At 46.0% G+C, this 14,417-nt stretch overlaps 1 protein-coding gene and 1 long non-coding RNA gene across 3 annotated transcripts in view; one reads left to right on the forward strand and one right to left on the reverse strand.

The window, feature by feature from the left end:
* Nucleotides 1–14,417, reverse strand: part of RHOJ (ras homolog family member J) — an 86,206-nt gene that overhangs the window by 10,908 nt on the left and 60,881 nt on the right. For both annotated transcript variants that reach the window (XM_063947266.1, XM_063947267.1), the window contains exon 2: nucleotides 1,658–1,716. In XM_063947266.1, coding sequence (XP_063803336.1) covers nucleotides 1,658–1,716 — 59 coding nt within the window. The remainder of the gene's footprint in view (nucleotides 1–1,657; nucleotides 1,717–14,417) is intronic.
* Nucleotides 1–14,417, forward strand: part of LOC134980435 (uncharacterized) — a 168,339-nt gene that overhangs the window by 4,486 nt on the left and 149,436 nt on the right. The gene's annotated exons all lie outside the window — the stretch shown is intronic.

Genomic DNA, 14,417 nt, shown 5'->3' on the forward strand with positions numbered 1-14,417 from the left:
CCCTGATGGCAACCCAACCCGGCATATTGAATTCCCTCATAATGTGGCGGAAAATATTATGTTTAAGTAATAGTAATTTTAAGATTTAGGGCTGATTATCACCCAACAGAGCGATTATCTGCAGACTGCGCAAGTGCTGTGATCGCAATGCGCATGCATGAAGGTGTCGCTGCAGTCTCACTCTCAATGAGGATTTTCTGGAAAAGTGATTAACAGGAAGTGACCGTTTAGAGGTGATAACAGGGAGTGGTTTTTTTGGGGTATGTATCTGCTGGCAGCTGTGAGCTTGTACGTGTAATAACATGGCGTCTGAGTCCAGTGGACCAACCCTTACCCCTGATGTTCCTCCTTTTTGCGTATAGGCTGAGAATGTGTAAGCAACCAATCAGCTCCTAACTGTCCTTTTTCAAAAATAACCTGTAACATAACAGGAGCTGATTGGTTGATACCTTATAACCGTGCAATTTATCACACTCCAAGGCTTGATAAATGTGAGCCTCAGTGTTGCTAGATAAGGCAGCTATTGGTAGCAGAAGTGCACAGTCACTGCATATAAGGCTGCACTCTAGTCCATACAAGTTGTCATAGAGCAGTTTTACCCAGAACAGAACAGGTGATAACATATGCAAAACCCCACTTGCCATTCAGCAGCGGTGGCCACCTATTGGGTTTATCTGCACACGTTCCCATGATAGATTATTACTGTACCTGTATGCTGCATGGGTGTGCTTGCACTTATGACCCAATGTTGTCAGTTCTCTCACTTATACAGATGTGCCCTCATACATCTGGCCTTAATACACCATGCAGGGTGAGATGCCTGGCGTGAGTGAGCTGCCAGGTCCCATGCAACTGTGCCATCGTCAGGCTTTTTTTTTTTTTACGAAAATGCGTCTTAGTCAAACCGAGATGCGAATAGGACACACCGGGAATATTATTGTGATATATGACATTTGTATATTGTGTGTGACTGAGGTTGTATACGGAGCAGAACAGAACTTGTATTGGAAAAAAAGCTGCGACTGCTACATTGTAGCACTTCATGTACAGATTCAGAGACTCAGCCGCACACACAGATATACTAGTGTCACATGTCAAATTAATCAGCACAGTCTCCTGGTGTGTCCTAGCCACATTGTCAAAAAAGACTACCGACGCTGGGTGGTATTCATGTGACCGGGAGACCGACGGTCACATGACCTCCTCCAGCATCCCGACCCCTCACTATCCCGATGATCGGCATGCCGACCAACAGGGACTATTTCCACTCGTGGGTGTCCACGACACCCATAGAGTGGAAATAGAACCCGTGGTGACCGCAGGTCACCACCGAGCCCGCAGCGCGGCGAGCGCAGCGAGCCCGCAAGGGGCTTGCTGCACTCGCCCCGCCGGTCAGCCATACTTCACCCCCGACGCTAGCAGAGTCTTATGGGACCTGGAGTGCTAAGAGGGCTGTTTGGTGCAACTGCAGCATACATTGATGTATGGGACACATTTGTACGTGTGTGTGTGTGTGTGTGTGTGTGTGTGTGTGTGTGTATGTATGTATGTGTATATTTATTTATTATATAAAACCCCCCCCCCCCCCAGAAAAAAAAATATATACAAACATTTACAGTTGTATAAAGGACATTTAATGGTCGGATGCAGCAAATACCTGTCCTGCTGTGTCATAGAGTCCCAGGAGATATTGCTTTCCTCCCACAGTCACCGTCACTGAAAAGAAACACAAGAACATTTGCTGCTGTTAGCCGGTGGGGTAATGCTTATCCGTATGCAGCTTATTCTTCTAACAATCTTCTAGGCTCAACTTCATTTCCTGTAAAAGTTAGAACAGAACTGACGGATCTCATGTTTTATCACAGACGGTGAAGGCCGCTCTTACAAGCAGATGGTCCCAGTCAATGTCCTGAGTGACTGGAATATATATCTCACACAGGCTGCCTCTGATTAGTCATTTAACACTCTCCAGAGACACAGTGGCTGATTTGTACAGATTAAGAATAAACCTCAGTACTCATTAGCAACAGAAATACACGGAGCTGACTCCAAATCACTAAAGTTTGTGACAAAATTAGATTTTAAAGATCTTTCAAGGTCTTTTGAGAATATGAAAAGATAACTTTCAGAAGAATGAGCAGGCCAGCCAGTCACACACTGTGCCAGAGAAGACCCAGGCTGCACAGTGATGGGTTCCTGCCAGTCACACACTATGCCAGAGAAGACCCAGGCTGCACAGTGAGGGGCCCTGCCAGTCACACACTACGCCAGAGAAGACCCAGTCTGCACAGTGAGGGGCCCTGCCAGTCACACACTACACCAGAGAAGACCCAGGTTGCACAGTGAGGGGTCCTGCCAGTCGCACACTATGTCACAGAAGACCCAGGCTGCACAGTGAGGGCCCTGCCAGTCACACACTACACCAGAGAAGACCCAGGCTGCACAGTGAGGGGCCCTGCCAGTCACACACTATGCCAGAGAAGACCCAGGCTGCACAGTGAGGGGTCCAGCCAGTCGCACACTATGTCACAGAAGACCCAGGCTGCACAGTGAGGGGCCCTGCCAGTTGCACACTACACCAGAGAAGACCCAGGCTGCACAGTGAGGGGTCCTGCCAGTCGCACATTACGCCAGAGAAGACCCAGGCTGCACAGTGAGGGGCCCTGCCAGTCGCACACTACACCAGAGAAGACCCAGGCTGCACAGTGAGGGGCCCTGCCAGTCACACACTACACCGGAGAAGACCCAGGCTGCACAGTGAGGGGCCCTGCCAGTCACACACTACACCAGAGAAGACCCAGGCTGCACAGTGAGGGGCCCTGCCAGTCACACACTACACCGGAGAAGACCCAGGCTGCACAGTGAGGGCCCTGCCAGTCACACACTACACCGGAGAAGACCCAGGCTGCACAGTGAGGGGCCCTGCCAGTCACACACTACACCAGAGAAGACCCAGGCTGCACAGTGAGAAGCCCTGCCAGTCACACACTTCACCAGAGAAGACCCAGGCTGCACAGTGAGGGCCCTGCCAGTCGCACATTACGCCAGAGAAGACCCAGGCTGCACAGTGAGGGGTCCAGCCAGTCGCACACTATGCCAGAGAAGACCCAGGCTGCACAGTGAGGGGTCCTGCCAGTCACACACTACACCAGAGAAGACCCAGGCTGCACAGTGAGGGCCCTGCCAGTCGCACACTATGCCAGAGAAGACCCAGGCTGCACAGTGAGGGGCCCTGCCAGTCGCACACTATGCCAGAGAAGACCCAGGCGGCACAGTGAGGGGCCCTGCCAGTCGTACACTACGCCAGAGAAGACCCAGGCTGCACAGTGAGGGGCCCTGCCAGTTGCACACTATGCCACAGAAGACCCAGGCTGCACAGTGAGGGGTCCAGCCAGTCGCACACTATGTCACAGAAGACCCAGGCTGCACAGTGAGGGGCCCTGCCAGTCACACACTATGCCACAGAAGACCCAGGCTGCACAGTGAGGGACCCTGCCAGTCGCACACTACACCAGAGAAGACCCAGGCTGCACAGTGAGGGGCCCTGACAGTCGCACATTATGCCAGAGAAGACCCAGGCTGCATAGTGAGGGGCCCTGCCAGTCACACACTATGCCAGAGAAGACCCAGGCTGCACAGTGAGGGCCCTGCCAGTCGTACACTACGCCAGAGAAGACCCAGGCTGCACAGTGAGGGCCCTGCCAGTCACACACTACACCAGAGAAGACCCAGGCTGCACAGTGAGGGGTCCTGCCAGTCACACACTACACCAGAGAAGACCCAGGCTGCACAGTGAGGGGTCCTGCCAGTCGTACACTATGCCAGAGAAGACCCAGGCTGCACAGTGAGGGGTCCTGCCAGTCGTAGACTACGCCAGAGAAGACCCAGGCTGCACAGTGAGGGACCCTGCCAGTCACACACTACGCCAGAGAAGACCCAGGCTGCACAGTGAGGGGTCCTGCCAGTCGCACACTATGCCAGAGAAGACCCAGGCTGCACAGTGAGGGGTCCTGCCAGTCACACACTACACCAGAGAAGACCCAGGCTGCACAGTGAGGGGCCCTGCCAGTCACACACTATGCCAGAGAAGACCCAGGCTGCACAGTGAGGGGCCCTGCCAGTCACACACTACACTGGAAGAGAAGGCTCATACTACACATAGACTGGCCCTGCCAGTTGCACAGCACGCCAATGAAGAAGGTTCAGACTGCATGGTTAGCAGCCCAGCCAGCTGCACAATACATCGGAGGAAAAGGCCCAGGCTGCACAGTGAGGGGCCCTGCCAGTCACACACCACCCTAGAAGAGAAGGCTTTGCAATTTTTGGGGGTGCTCGCGGTTTCTCGCTCTGCTTCATTCGACGCAAGTTACTAATGATTATGATTTGCAACATGGATAGTCAAGGATGGAAAAAGTCCAAAAACATGAAAACCCCCTAAAAAAACGTGCCGACCCGATGTGTGTCGACCATTTTAACTCATCGACCTCTCATGGTTTGACCTTTTGGCAAAGTCGATTTAATGCTTGTTGACCATATTGACTGCCGACCTAGACATTGTAGATCTATAGTCCGGATCCATTGTGGAATTAGGATGTACAAGATCAGATCTCTGTTTGGATAATTGACACTTGTCTGCTTTTTATACTCTTCTCTCATCTAAGTATCTTCTTCCCTTTGACCCTGGATAGAATATTTTCCAGCCCATCCCTGTCATTGAGGCTTGTTTCTCCTTTCCCCCCCCATATTGTTTTCAGATGGCCTTTGTAGTTGCAGCTATTCTGTAGAGCATGACTCGGCCAACTTTTTTCAATTATCTGCTAAATAACTGTCAGACTTTTTATTCCAGCTGTGAACAATAAGCGCACATCTCTGGTGAAATGTATACTATAAAAGGATAGCATTTGTAGGAGCTTACAACATGAAACACATTTGCTGCCAAAGAAAATGTCTGACACGCTGCATGTTACACTGAAGCTACCAAGTCCTGTACAGAGGAATTAAAGCATGTTCATTATATTAAGTACCCAAATATCAGTTACTTGGGACTCCTAAAGGTTACCTATGAAACTGCAAACTACAAATACATAGCGCAAATGGGATTTTGTGACATCATGCGCTATTCTGTGCTATGTTGAGTTAGTATGTGAAAGTGCCAAGTTTAGCACATGAAAATATACTGCAGTCGCCGGGCAACGACGCGCGTTCTCAATGCGGGCGCCGCGCAGCCGCAGTTCCGACCTGTTCGCACCGCAGTGAAGCACCGCTGCGTGCAAAAGCGGGTCGGAATGACCCCCATACACCACTGTTTTGATATACAACATTTAGAATAATACAAAGAAGATGTTTATAACTTACACACATCTTTTTTGTTTATTGTCTCTGGGGGCGGGGCCACACAACTGCCAGTAACACGGCGCAGAAAGAGTCAAAAGAGGCATGCCTCACTGTGGGGGAGGAGTCAGGCCTTGTGCACCAATGGACACTTAGAGGTGTCATGTGACCAGGAAGTGTACTGTAGTCGGAGCTCAGTCAGCAGCAGCAGAGAAGACACAGTAGTGCTGGTAGGAGAATCAGAGGACACTATCTTAGTGTAGTGAAGGGAGAGTTACAGTAAGTAGAGCGAGACAGGCTCCTGGCACTCAGATCCACCCCCATGTGTGCCTCTCCAGCCGTTCACCTCACCGCACGACACTGGCAGTAGCAGTTTTTAGGGGTTGTTTAGAGCCATTATTCATCTGTTTGTTTTTTTATGTAAAGTATACTCAATGCCAACCCTCAGTAAACATTTTCCTGTTTAGTAGGAGGTTATGTTTTCTTATGTGATTGTTACAAACTCTTTGAGGGAAAGGAGACGGTCTGTCTTTGCATACTTGCGATGGAACATCCTATGCTCTACTCAGGTTCACTATGTATGAGAGCATGACTTTATATGTCATAACAAAAATGTTACCCACAAAACGTTGTGCATTGAAATCTACATAAGGTCACAACTATTTTACAATTTGACATTTTAAATGGTTTTACAGCATGTGAACAGGGCCGCCAAGAAATCACTTGGACCCAGATACCAAGTGGGACCAGATCTCCTAATTTTCATTGATGAGCGACATGATTGGCTACAAAAGGCTCCATAGCCATTTCCACAAGGGGTGTTTTGCACAGTAATAAGTGGGAACATTCACAACATGAACATTTTAAGAATAAGGCACTGTTTTGTTTAGCGAAAATGTAATTACATTATTGTGCCCGCTGTTTTATGCTTTTCTTTTGGACAATAAATGGCTTTCACCGTCCTGACGGCTAACCCCAAAAGCATCTTGGGATATATTTACTAATCAACAATCAATCAATTTTGACTCGTGGTTTCTTGTTCAGATGTCCATTTCAAAATCGGACAATAAATCATCTGTATAATCGAATATAAAATTAAATGAAATAGAACAAAAACACTTCCTTATGTATTCCTATTGGGCAAAACGGTATCCGTTCAGATGGTCGACCATGTTATGGTCGACAGTCATTAGGTCGACCACTATTGGTCGACATTGACATGGTCGACATGGACACATGGTCGACACATGAAAATGGTCGACATGAGCTTTTTAACTTTTTTTTCTTTTGGGGAACTTTTCCATACTTTACGATCCACGTGGACTACGATTGGAACGGTAATCTGTGCCGAGCGAAGCGGTAGCGGAGCGAAGGCACCATGCGAGGGGACGCGGTGCACTAATTGGGGTACCCAGTCACATTACGCAAAAAACGACACCAAAAAAGTTAAAAAATGCATGTCGACCTTTTCATGTGTCGACCTTTCATGTGTCGACCATTTTCATGTGTCGACCATGTGTCCATGTCGACCATGTCATTGTCGACCAATAGTGGTCGACCTAATGACTGTCGACCATAACATGGTCGACCATTCATACCGGAACCGGGCAAAACACATCACATGCTAGATGCTGCTGAGGAGCTATGTGACACGCCTTCATTTTTGACACCACTCCCCTGTCAACGCCCACATACGGTACCTGACTGTCAAAAGTAATCACTGCAAGTGCCATCACTATTACACTTTGGCGCATGTGCAATGCAAAGCATATTCATGCGCAATTTACCAATAATCGCTCAATTGCAATAACATCAGCATAGCGTCCTCATCTAAACATTTATGGGAATCATAATGAACGTTTAGGGAATAGAATGTTGTTAGAAGCTAAAATCGCCTGTCTGCTGTTAGTCTATTATTTTGGGGATTTATATGCGGATTTTATGTTCGGTTTGTATTCGATTTTCAAATAGAATGTTAGTAAATCAGGGGATCTTATATTTTGACAATGTAAAATGACTAATGTTTTGCCAATATACAGTTTTGAAAAGGATTAGGTTTCATATTCGATTTTATATTTGTTTTGCCTTTAGTAAATCTTCAAATTGCAAAATTGAATGAAAATCGAATACAATTACACCAAAAACCGAGCATAAGTAAATAAATATTAATTTGGGAAATGATGCATTTTTCCTTTTTCTATATTTTATTATGTACACATACACTTATTATTTATTTATTACCAGTTATTTATATAGCACACTCCCATGCAAGGACGGGGAGAATATACAAACTCCACACAGTTAGGGCCATGGTGGGAATGGAACCCATGACCTCAGTGCTGTGAGGCAGTAATGCTAACCATTACACCAGTGGTTCCCAAACTTTTTTGTATTCATGGTGCCTTTGAGTACCAGAATTTTTATTCACGGCACCCCTAGGCCAAAAGTTTCTTATTGAGAAATCTAGGAAGAAATATGAAATTAAGTAATTTGTGTTTATACGTCATCCTTAGGTTCATTTATGTGGTGAGGGACAAGATTTGCTTCTGTTTGTCCACATATTTTATGACTGGCAGCCACCAGCACTGGTTTTGCCTATTACAATGACCATAAACAATTTGAATTTGTCCTGGACCACCAACCCAGGGCACCCTGCAAGTGTCCTGAGGCACCCAAGGGTGTCACGGCACACAGTTTGAGAACCACTGCATTACACCACTGGGGTTAATTTTTGTTGGCAACCAGTTAACTTACCAGTATAATTTTGGAGTGTGGGAGGATCCATAGTACCGGGAAGAAACCCACTCAATTACAGGGAGACTATACATACTCCGCACATTTAGGTTTATGGTGGGAATTGAACCTTAAAGCTCAGTGAGGCAGTAATGCTAACCATTACTCCAACCGTGCTGCCCATAGTTGTTGTTTTTTTTTGTGTGCACTGTATTTGTCATTACCATCATTATGTTTAACTGCTGTGTCCTATTGTCTGACCGTGGATTTTAGACTGTGGTGTATAACTATCCACTGTATATTGCGTTGATGTCAGAGAAGCGGCATACGTGTCGGTAGAAATGACTGGACTGGGAAAGTAATCTCTTGGTTCACTCTTGGTTAGGCCAAAAATATCAGTAATATAGTGCAGGTCTTGACTTTCTATTATGTTTTTAATGTTCCATCACTCAGTCTGTTAATGTATACAGGTTGAGTATCCCTTATCCAAAATGCTTGGGACCAGAGGTATTTTGGATATCGGATTTTTCCGTATTTTGGAATAATTGCATACCATAATGAGATATCATGGTGATGGGACCTACATCTAAGCACAAAATACATTTATGTATCATATTCACCTTATACACACAGCCTGAAGGTAATTTTAGCCAATATGTTTTATAACTTTGTACATTAAACAAAGTGTGTGTACATTCACACAATTCATTTCTGTTTCATATACACCTTATACACACAGCCTGAAGGTCATTTAATACAATATTTTTAATAACTTTGTGTATTAAACAAAGTTTGTGTACATTGAGTCATCAAAACACAAAGGTTTTACTATCTCACTCTCACTCAAAAAAGTCCGTATTTCGGAATATTCCGTATTTCGGAATATTTGGATATGGGATACTCAACCTGTATTAGGATCTGGTGGATGTTTTGGCCAAATATTGTAGGGATGCTCTGCCAAATGACCAATTCGGCCCATCCCTGTAATCTCTCCTTTGGCCATATTACAGGTTTTTTTTTTTCTGTTTCATTTTATAGTTCGGCTGTATATTCACTGTTTTTTCCCCATAACAGTTCAGTAAAGCATATGGTCAGGAATTGTTATACACAGTAATTAATGTATGTTGGTGTTCTATGTTTCCAAGCTATTGTATTTGTTACAGATAAGCCCCTATAAAGTTAATTTCCTTGGGAGGTAGTGGAGGGGGAGGCGGAGGCGGGGGGGGGGGGGGGGGGGGTTATGCAGGGGGCCACACAATCTGTAAATCACCTCCAGTTCTCCCATGGTGTCAAACTACTAGAAAGAAAAGGCGGAGATTGTGCTGAGTCCTTCTTCCAACGCTTACTGAACAGAGAGTGACACGGCGCAACGAGTTTAAACTATTCCCAGCTGTCAACATATAAAAAAGAAGCTGACGGGGAGCTGTTTGGGGAGTGTTCCTCTTTGGCTTGTGCTGCTTAGGTAATATGAAATCCAATCCTCTTAAAACTAAATCAGAAACCACATCCTAAAGTTGTTCAGTATATACTGCTGTGTTACCCAATGCCATCCCAGTTTGCTAAGTCACAAAAACAAGACTTTCCCCTCCCAAAAAATAAATAAACGACTGGGTATAAAGAAATATTGGTCCTGATTCAGTGTTGTTCGGTATTGCACAGAGGCAGCTGCTGTGCTCAAATATGTAAACGCCGCCATGTTCCGTTTTTCGCAGCGCTCTCCACAACTGCCCCTGTTCCGCACCACAAACAGCGGGCTGCAGCTTAGAACAAGATCTGCACATGGGCATTTCGGTATCTGCTCATGTGCACTGCGGTATCTGCACATGGGCACTGCGGTATCTGCACATGGGCACTGCGGTATCTGCGCATGCGCAGATCGCAAACCATCAGGTCTACGTACATCTCTGAATTAGGCCTTTTCTCCATATATTTCATTGGATCAGTGGCTTATTGGGCCTTGGTTAGAATTGGCAGGACCTGTGCCACCGATAATGGATAAGGAGCATCTTCAGAAGACGGGCAGTCCTATTTTGTTCAGGAGAATCATATAAAAAAAAATGTGTTTTCAGAATATTTTCTCCCATTATAAAAGCCTCTTTAGTAACAGTAGGGTTAAGTGAATAAGCATCAGCTTTTTCTGTCTGAACTGGAATAACAGAAATGAGGAATGGCGGTGTGTAGTATTTACCAAACCACTCCCTAGTGTTACGTCATTAAGTTGGCGGAGATCCCAGAGTTCCTGCACTGTTAAAACAGATGAACACTGGATATAGGTACAATATTACGCTCATGTACCAGTCATCCAGATTTATCCAGTGCTCCGTGCTGGACTAGAACGTCTGCTACATTTTATGTTTTCATTCAACCAGGTTCAGAGAAATGATCTTTTTATATCAGTTTAAAGGGTTGTGTTGCGTACACGGTAAATGCAATTAAAAAATAGATTTATTCCAGGTAGCCGAAACAATATAGAAACAAAGAACCCAAAAATTGCTGGCTGTCCCACAATGCCTGAGAGACCCCAGGATTATTGGGAGATCTCCCAGACTACTGTGTTATCCATTGTCCAGGCTTCACAGTGGCTAGGGACATCGGCCCTCATTCCGAGTTGTTCGCTCGCTAGCTACTTTTAGCAGAAATGCAATGGTTGTCAGCACTCTGATCCACCAATCGGCATGTTGACAGCCATTCACTGTCTGGCTTCAGGCTGGGGGGTTAGTAGAGAACGCTGCTTTGTCGCTCTGATTGTGTGACCACCACCCACCTCTGCTCGGAGGACCCTAGAATTGTGGGGCCCTAGGCAGCTGGTGTACCTATAAATTAAGATGGCAGGCGGGCAGGCTGTTTAGCAGGGCGCCGCAGAAAGGGGAAGGGCGGATTTTGCCCTTAATAAAATCGGGCAGGGGGCGGCGCCTTGCTAAAACAGCCGTGCGTGAACACTAAATAACATAGGACTGCCTCTCGGCGGCTGCATCTGCTGAATGTGCCCAGACCTGAGCCATGGGACTCCCGTCATCACCGCACCTGCTCTGAACTGATCCCTGCACTCAGCTGGTGTGGGCTTCAATCCCCTGCCACCTAGGACGTGCTTCACCATCGCCTGCATCACTCTTCTGTGCCCAGCAGCTATACCCTACTGTAGTGTGCTAAGCAGCGCAGAGCCCCCCCTTGAAGCATTTTTGATATTGGAAACTCCTCCTGTATAATGATTATTATGTCAGAGCAAATTTATCTAGGTCTAAAACTATGTATCATTCCTGTTGGTGTTTTGCTAGTGTATGAACCATGTGAATCATTTAGCTGTGGATTAGCCTGCAATATTAAACGGCACTTTTTGTGATCGCGCCCATTAGTTTAGGCATGTTTAGCTTCTTTGCCCGGCTAAACCGGACATTAATGGGTGCGATCGGCGAAATAAACAGCATCAACTGAATATCTCTGGTCACTTTAGATGGGAGATCGGTCAGCGAAATCAATTGAATTCCCCCCATGGAGACTATTATGCATCCTTCTCCATTTTTATTGCCTTCCTTCCAAGACATGAAAGCGAGGTATAGTATAGATGTAGTGGAATGAGCCATAGATGAGGAGGGTGGGGCTTTATCGCCCAGATCATGGCATAAAGGGACTTATTCAGTACTAAAAACAATTTTTTGCCCATTTTAGTTACATTTTATTTGACGTTTGAGAATGAGCACAAAGTCTGATCATATTTTCTGAAAATACAAAGCCTTCTGAAAAAAAATAGGGCGATCCAACCGCAAAAATTACTAAAAGGATGCGGGCACATGCGCAGGGCCCGCAGAAAATGCGAACGCCCCTGCCTGTCAATCAGTCAGAGGCGTTCGTGGGCCGGCGGGGTGGGGCGGCAACGCTCTGTTTAAGTGGAGATGGAACGTGGCGGGGGCGTGGCTTCAAAATTGGGGTGTGTCGGCACGAACGTGGCAGGGGCATGATCGGGGTGGCTGCGTGACGTCACATGCAGCCGTTGTAATCAGAAAAATGGCGGCGATTCTCCTGCGGGCGCAGCCAGGCTGCGCTGGCAAGGGGCTACCCCATTTTTTGCGATCAAGCAGAAAATGCAGTGCAATCACAATTTCTGCTTGGTCGGGAAGGGGGGCGTCAGCATGCTGGCTGGCCTTGCCCTGCGATGGGCCGCCCCCAGCATGCGATCACAAGGATTTGCAATCCTTACTTTATGAGGCCCATAATTTGCGTGAGTACTTCATAAAAATTAATGTTGGAATGTGATAAGCGCAACAATGGCTTTAGCAGTGAAATCAGAATAACATGTCTCTTACGGTAGTCTTATATCTGCCAACATTATAGCCACATTAAAAATAAGAGTGCGCCCTAAACCACATCAGCAATACACCATGACAATAACTCCAATCTAGTCAGCCACTCCCACAGCTCCCTTTGACCACGCCCCCACATTGAGATTTAAAGTCTGCTCACGGTCATGTGACCTATCATGGGACAACCTGAAGTTTCACTACTTTACATGAAAATGTGCTCACCGTTTACTGCGATAAGTATCTGGTATATTTATACTAATAATAGAAACATGTTCTGCAAATTTTTGTGTGTACTCAACAATCCTCACCCAGTTGTGTTATGTGGCTCCCAGGAAAGTGTCCCAACAGTACATTATGGCGTAACATACGACGCTGGTAAGACTGTTGGTGGCCAAAACGTATTAATGTGCTGGATCACTGGCTCAATAAATATTTAATCTGCCTCTCATCAAACTTGTATATTGTCTGAAGTAGAAATGATAAAGCAGCCATTTGGATAACTCTATTACTAAGACAAGATAGCCAAGAGTGATTGATGACGGATACCAAGATTCAGAGTTGTCATACATGGGAGATCTCTTGCAGATAAACACAGATGAAATTAAAGTCTGTGAAATTTTATTGTGCCAATTTGGAACAGATACCGAGCTGCAGATTGTGACAGACATCAACTGGGCTTTTAATGTATTCGGAAGAATCCAGTTGTCAAATATCACTGTGTAGTAGCAGTCACATATCACCCCTACATACATCGGGAATGAGTATAAATGATAATATACAGAAAGTGGCTGCTGTTGTTTAATGACTTTGCTGACCTCTGGCAATGTTGTGCTGTGGAATGTAAAAGCGTCCCATGGTTTTATTTCCTGCGCTTTGATTCGTGTTTTGTCTGCTCAGTTACCTGTATAAATACAGACGCTGTGACCTCCATATGCAGCGTGAGTGTACGCATCGGTTGTGTACACATTTGAATATTTGTGTGAAAAACGTGTGATTACAAGTACAAATGCGTCCTTCTGTTCCGTGACTTCAGTTGCCCCAAATAGGGGTAGCAGTTGGTTTACCAACGGACACAATACCGACAGCCATTGGCCCTCATTCCGAGTTCATCGCACGCTGCCGATTTTCAGGTTACTACTGCGCATGCGTATGCACCGCAATGCACACACACAAAGCGGATCGTTGCTGGGCGATGGATTTAACAAAGAATCCATTCGCACAGCCGATCGCAAGGTGATTGACAGGAAGAGGGCATTTGTGGGTGGCAAGGTTCAGGCACTAAAGAGGGAGGTTAGGTTTAGGCTATGGGACCACAGGGTTAGGGGAGAGGGGGAAATACCCTCTACTTACCCCTGTCAGATTTTTGAACATAGGTATCCCATAGTCAGTATTCCGAACGTTGCGATCCTGGACGCTGGTCGTACATGCTGATTCCGGCACATGATGTAGTCAGCAGAGAGGCTTTGGAACACACCTCTAAGCTCTGCATTGACTGTTTATTCTCTCCTTCTGCCGTCACATGGCATTCTCAAGGGTTGATTCAGTCAACTTGCCCCTGTGAGTCAGATGGAGTCAGTACGACTATATGCTGCACCTACGGTAGCTCCGGACTCATTGAAAAAATCAATGAGTCTGTGGGCGAGAGGAGGTGCCGTAGCAACGGAAATTAGCCCCCCTCGCGGTTAATTCAACTGACCCCTCAGAGTCTGAAAGCCTGTGTCTGTGTAGCAGATTGGCTGAGAAAAACTATATAAGGGAAAAAACCTACCTGGGATTGCAACTTGAAAAGGCTTTCCTGTATTCTACTGATTTATATTATTAACATATTCATGCATGAGATGCCGCTGTTCTATGACCTCTTACAGGATTCTAATAAATTGCTGTCTTGAGAAAAAATACTAAAAGAAAATGTGTTTACTGAAAACACAGGAGTAGAGAAATCTGTATGAATGCGTGAGGCTCAGATATGCACATTTAGCTGCAGAGATCGCTACTTTTGTCTTGTATAAAAATGTTTAAATATATACATTTTGGAAAAAATTCTTCTAGAGGCAG

This window comes from Pseudophryne corroboree, chromosome 12 (assembly GCF_028390025.1).
Source record: "Pseudophryne corroboree isolate aPseCor3 chromosome 12, aPseCor3.hap2, whole genome shotgun sequence".
Taxonomy (NCBI): domain Eukaryota; kingdom Metazoa; phylum Chordata; class Amphibia; order Anura; family Myobatrachidae; genus Pseudophryne; species Pseudophryne corroboree.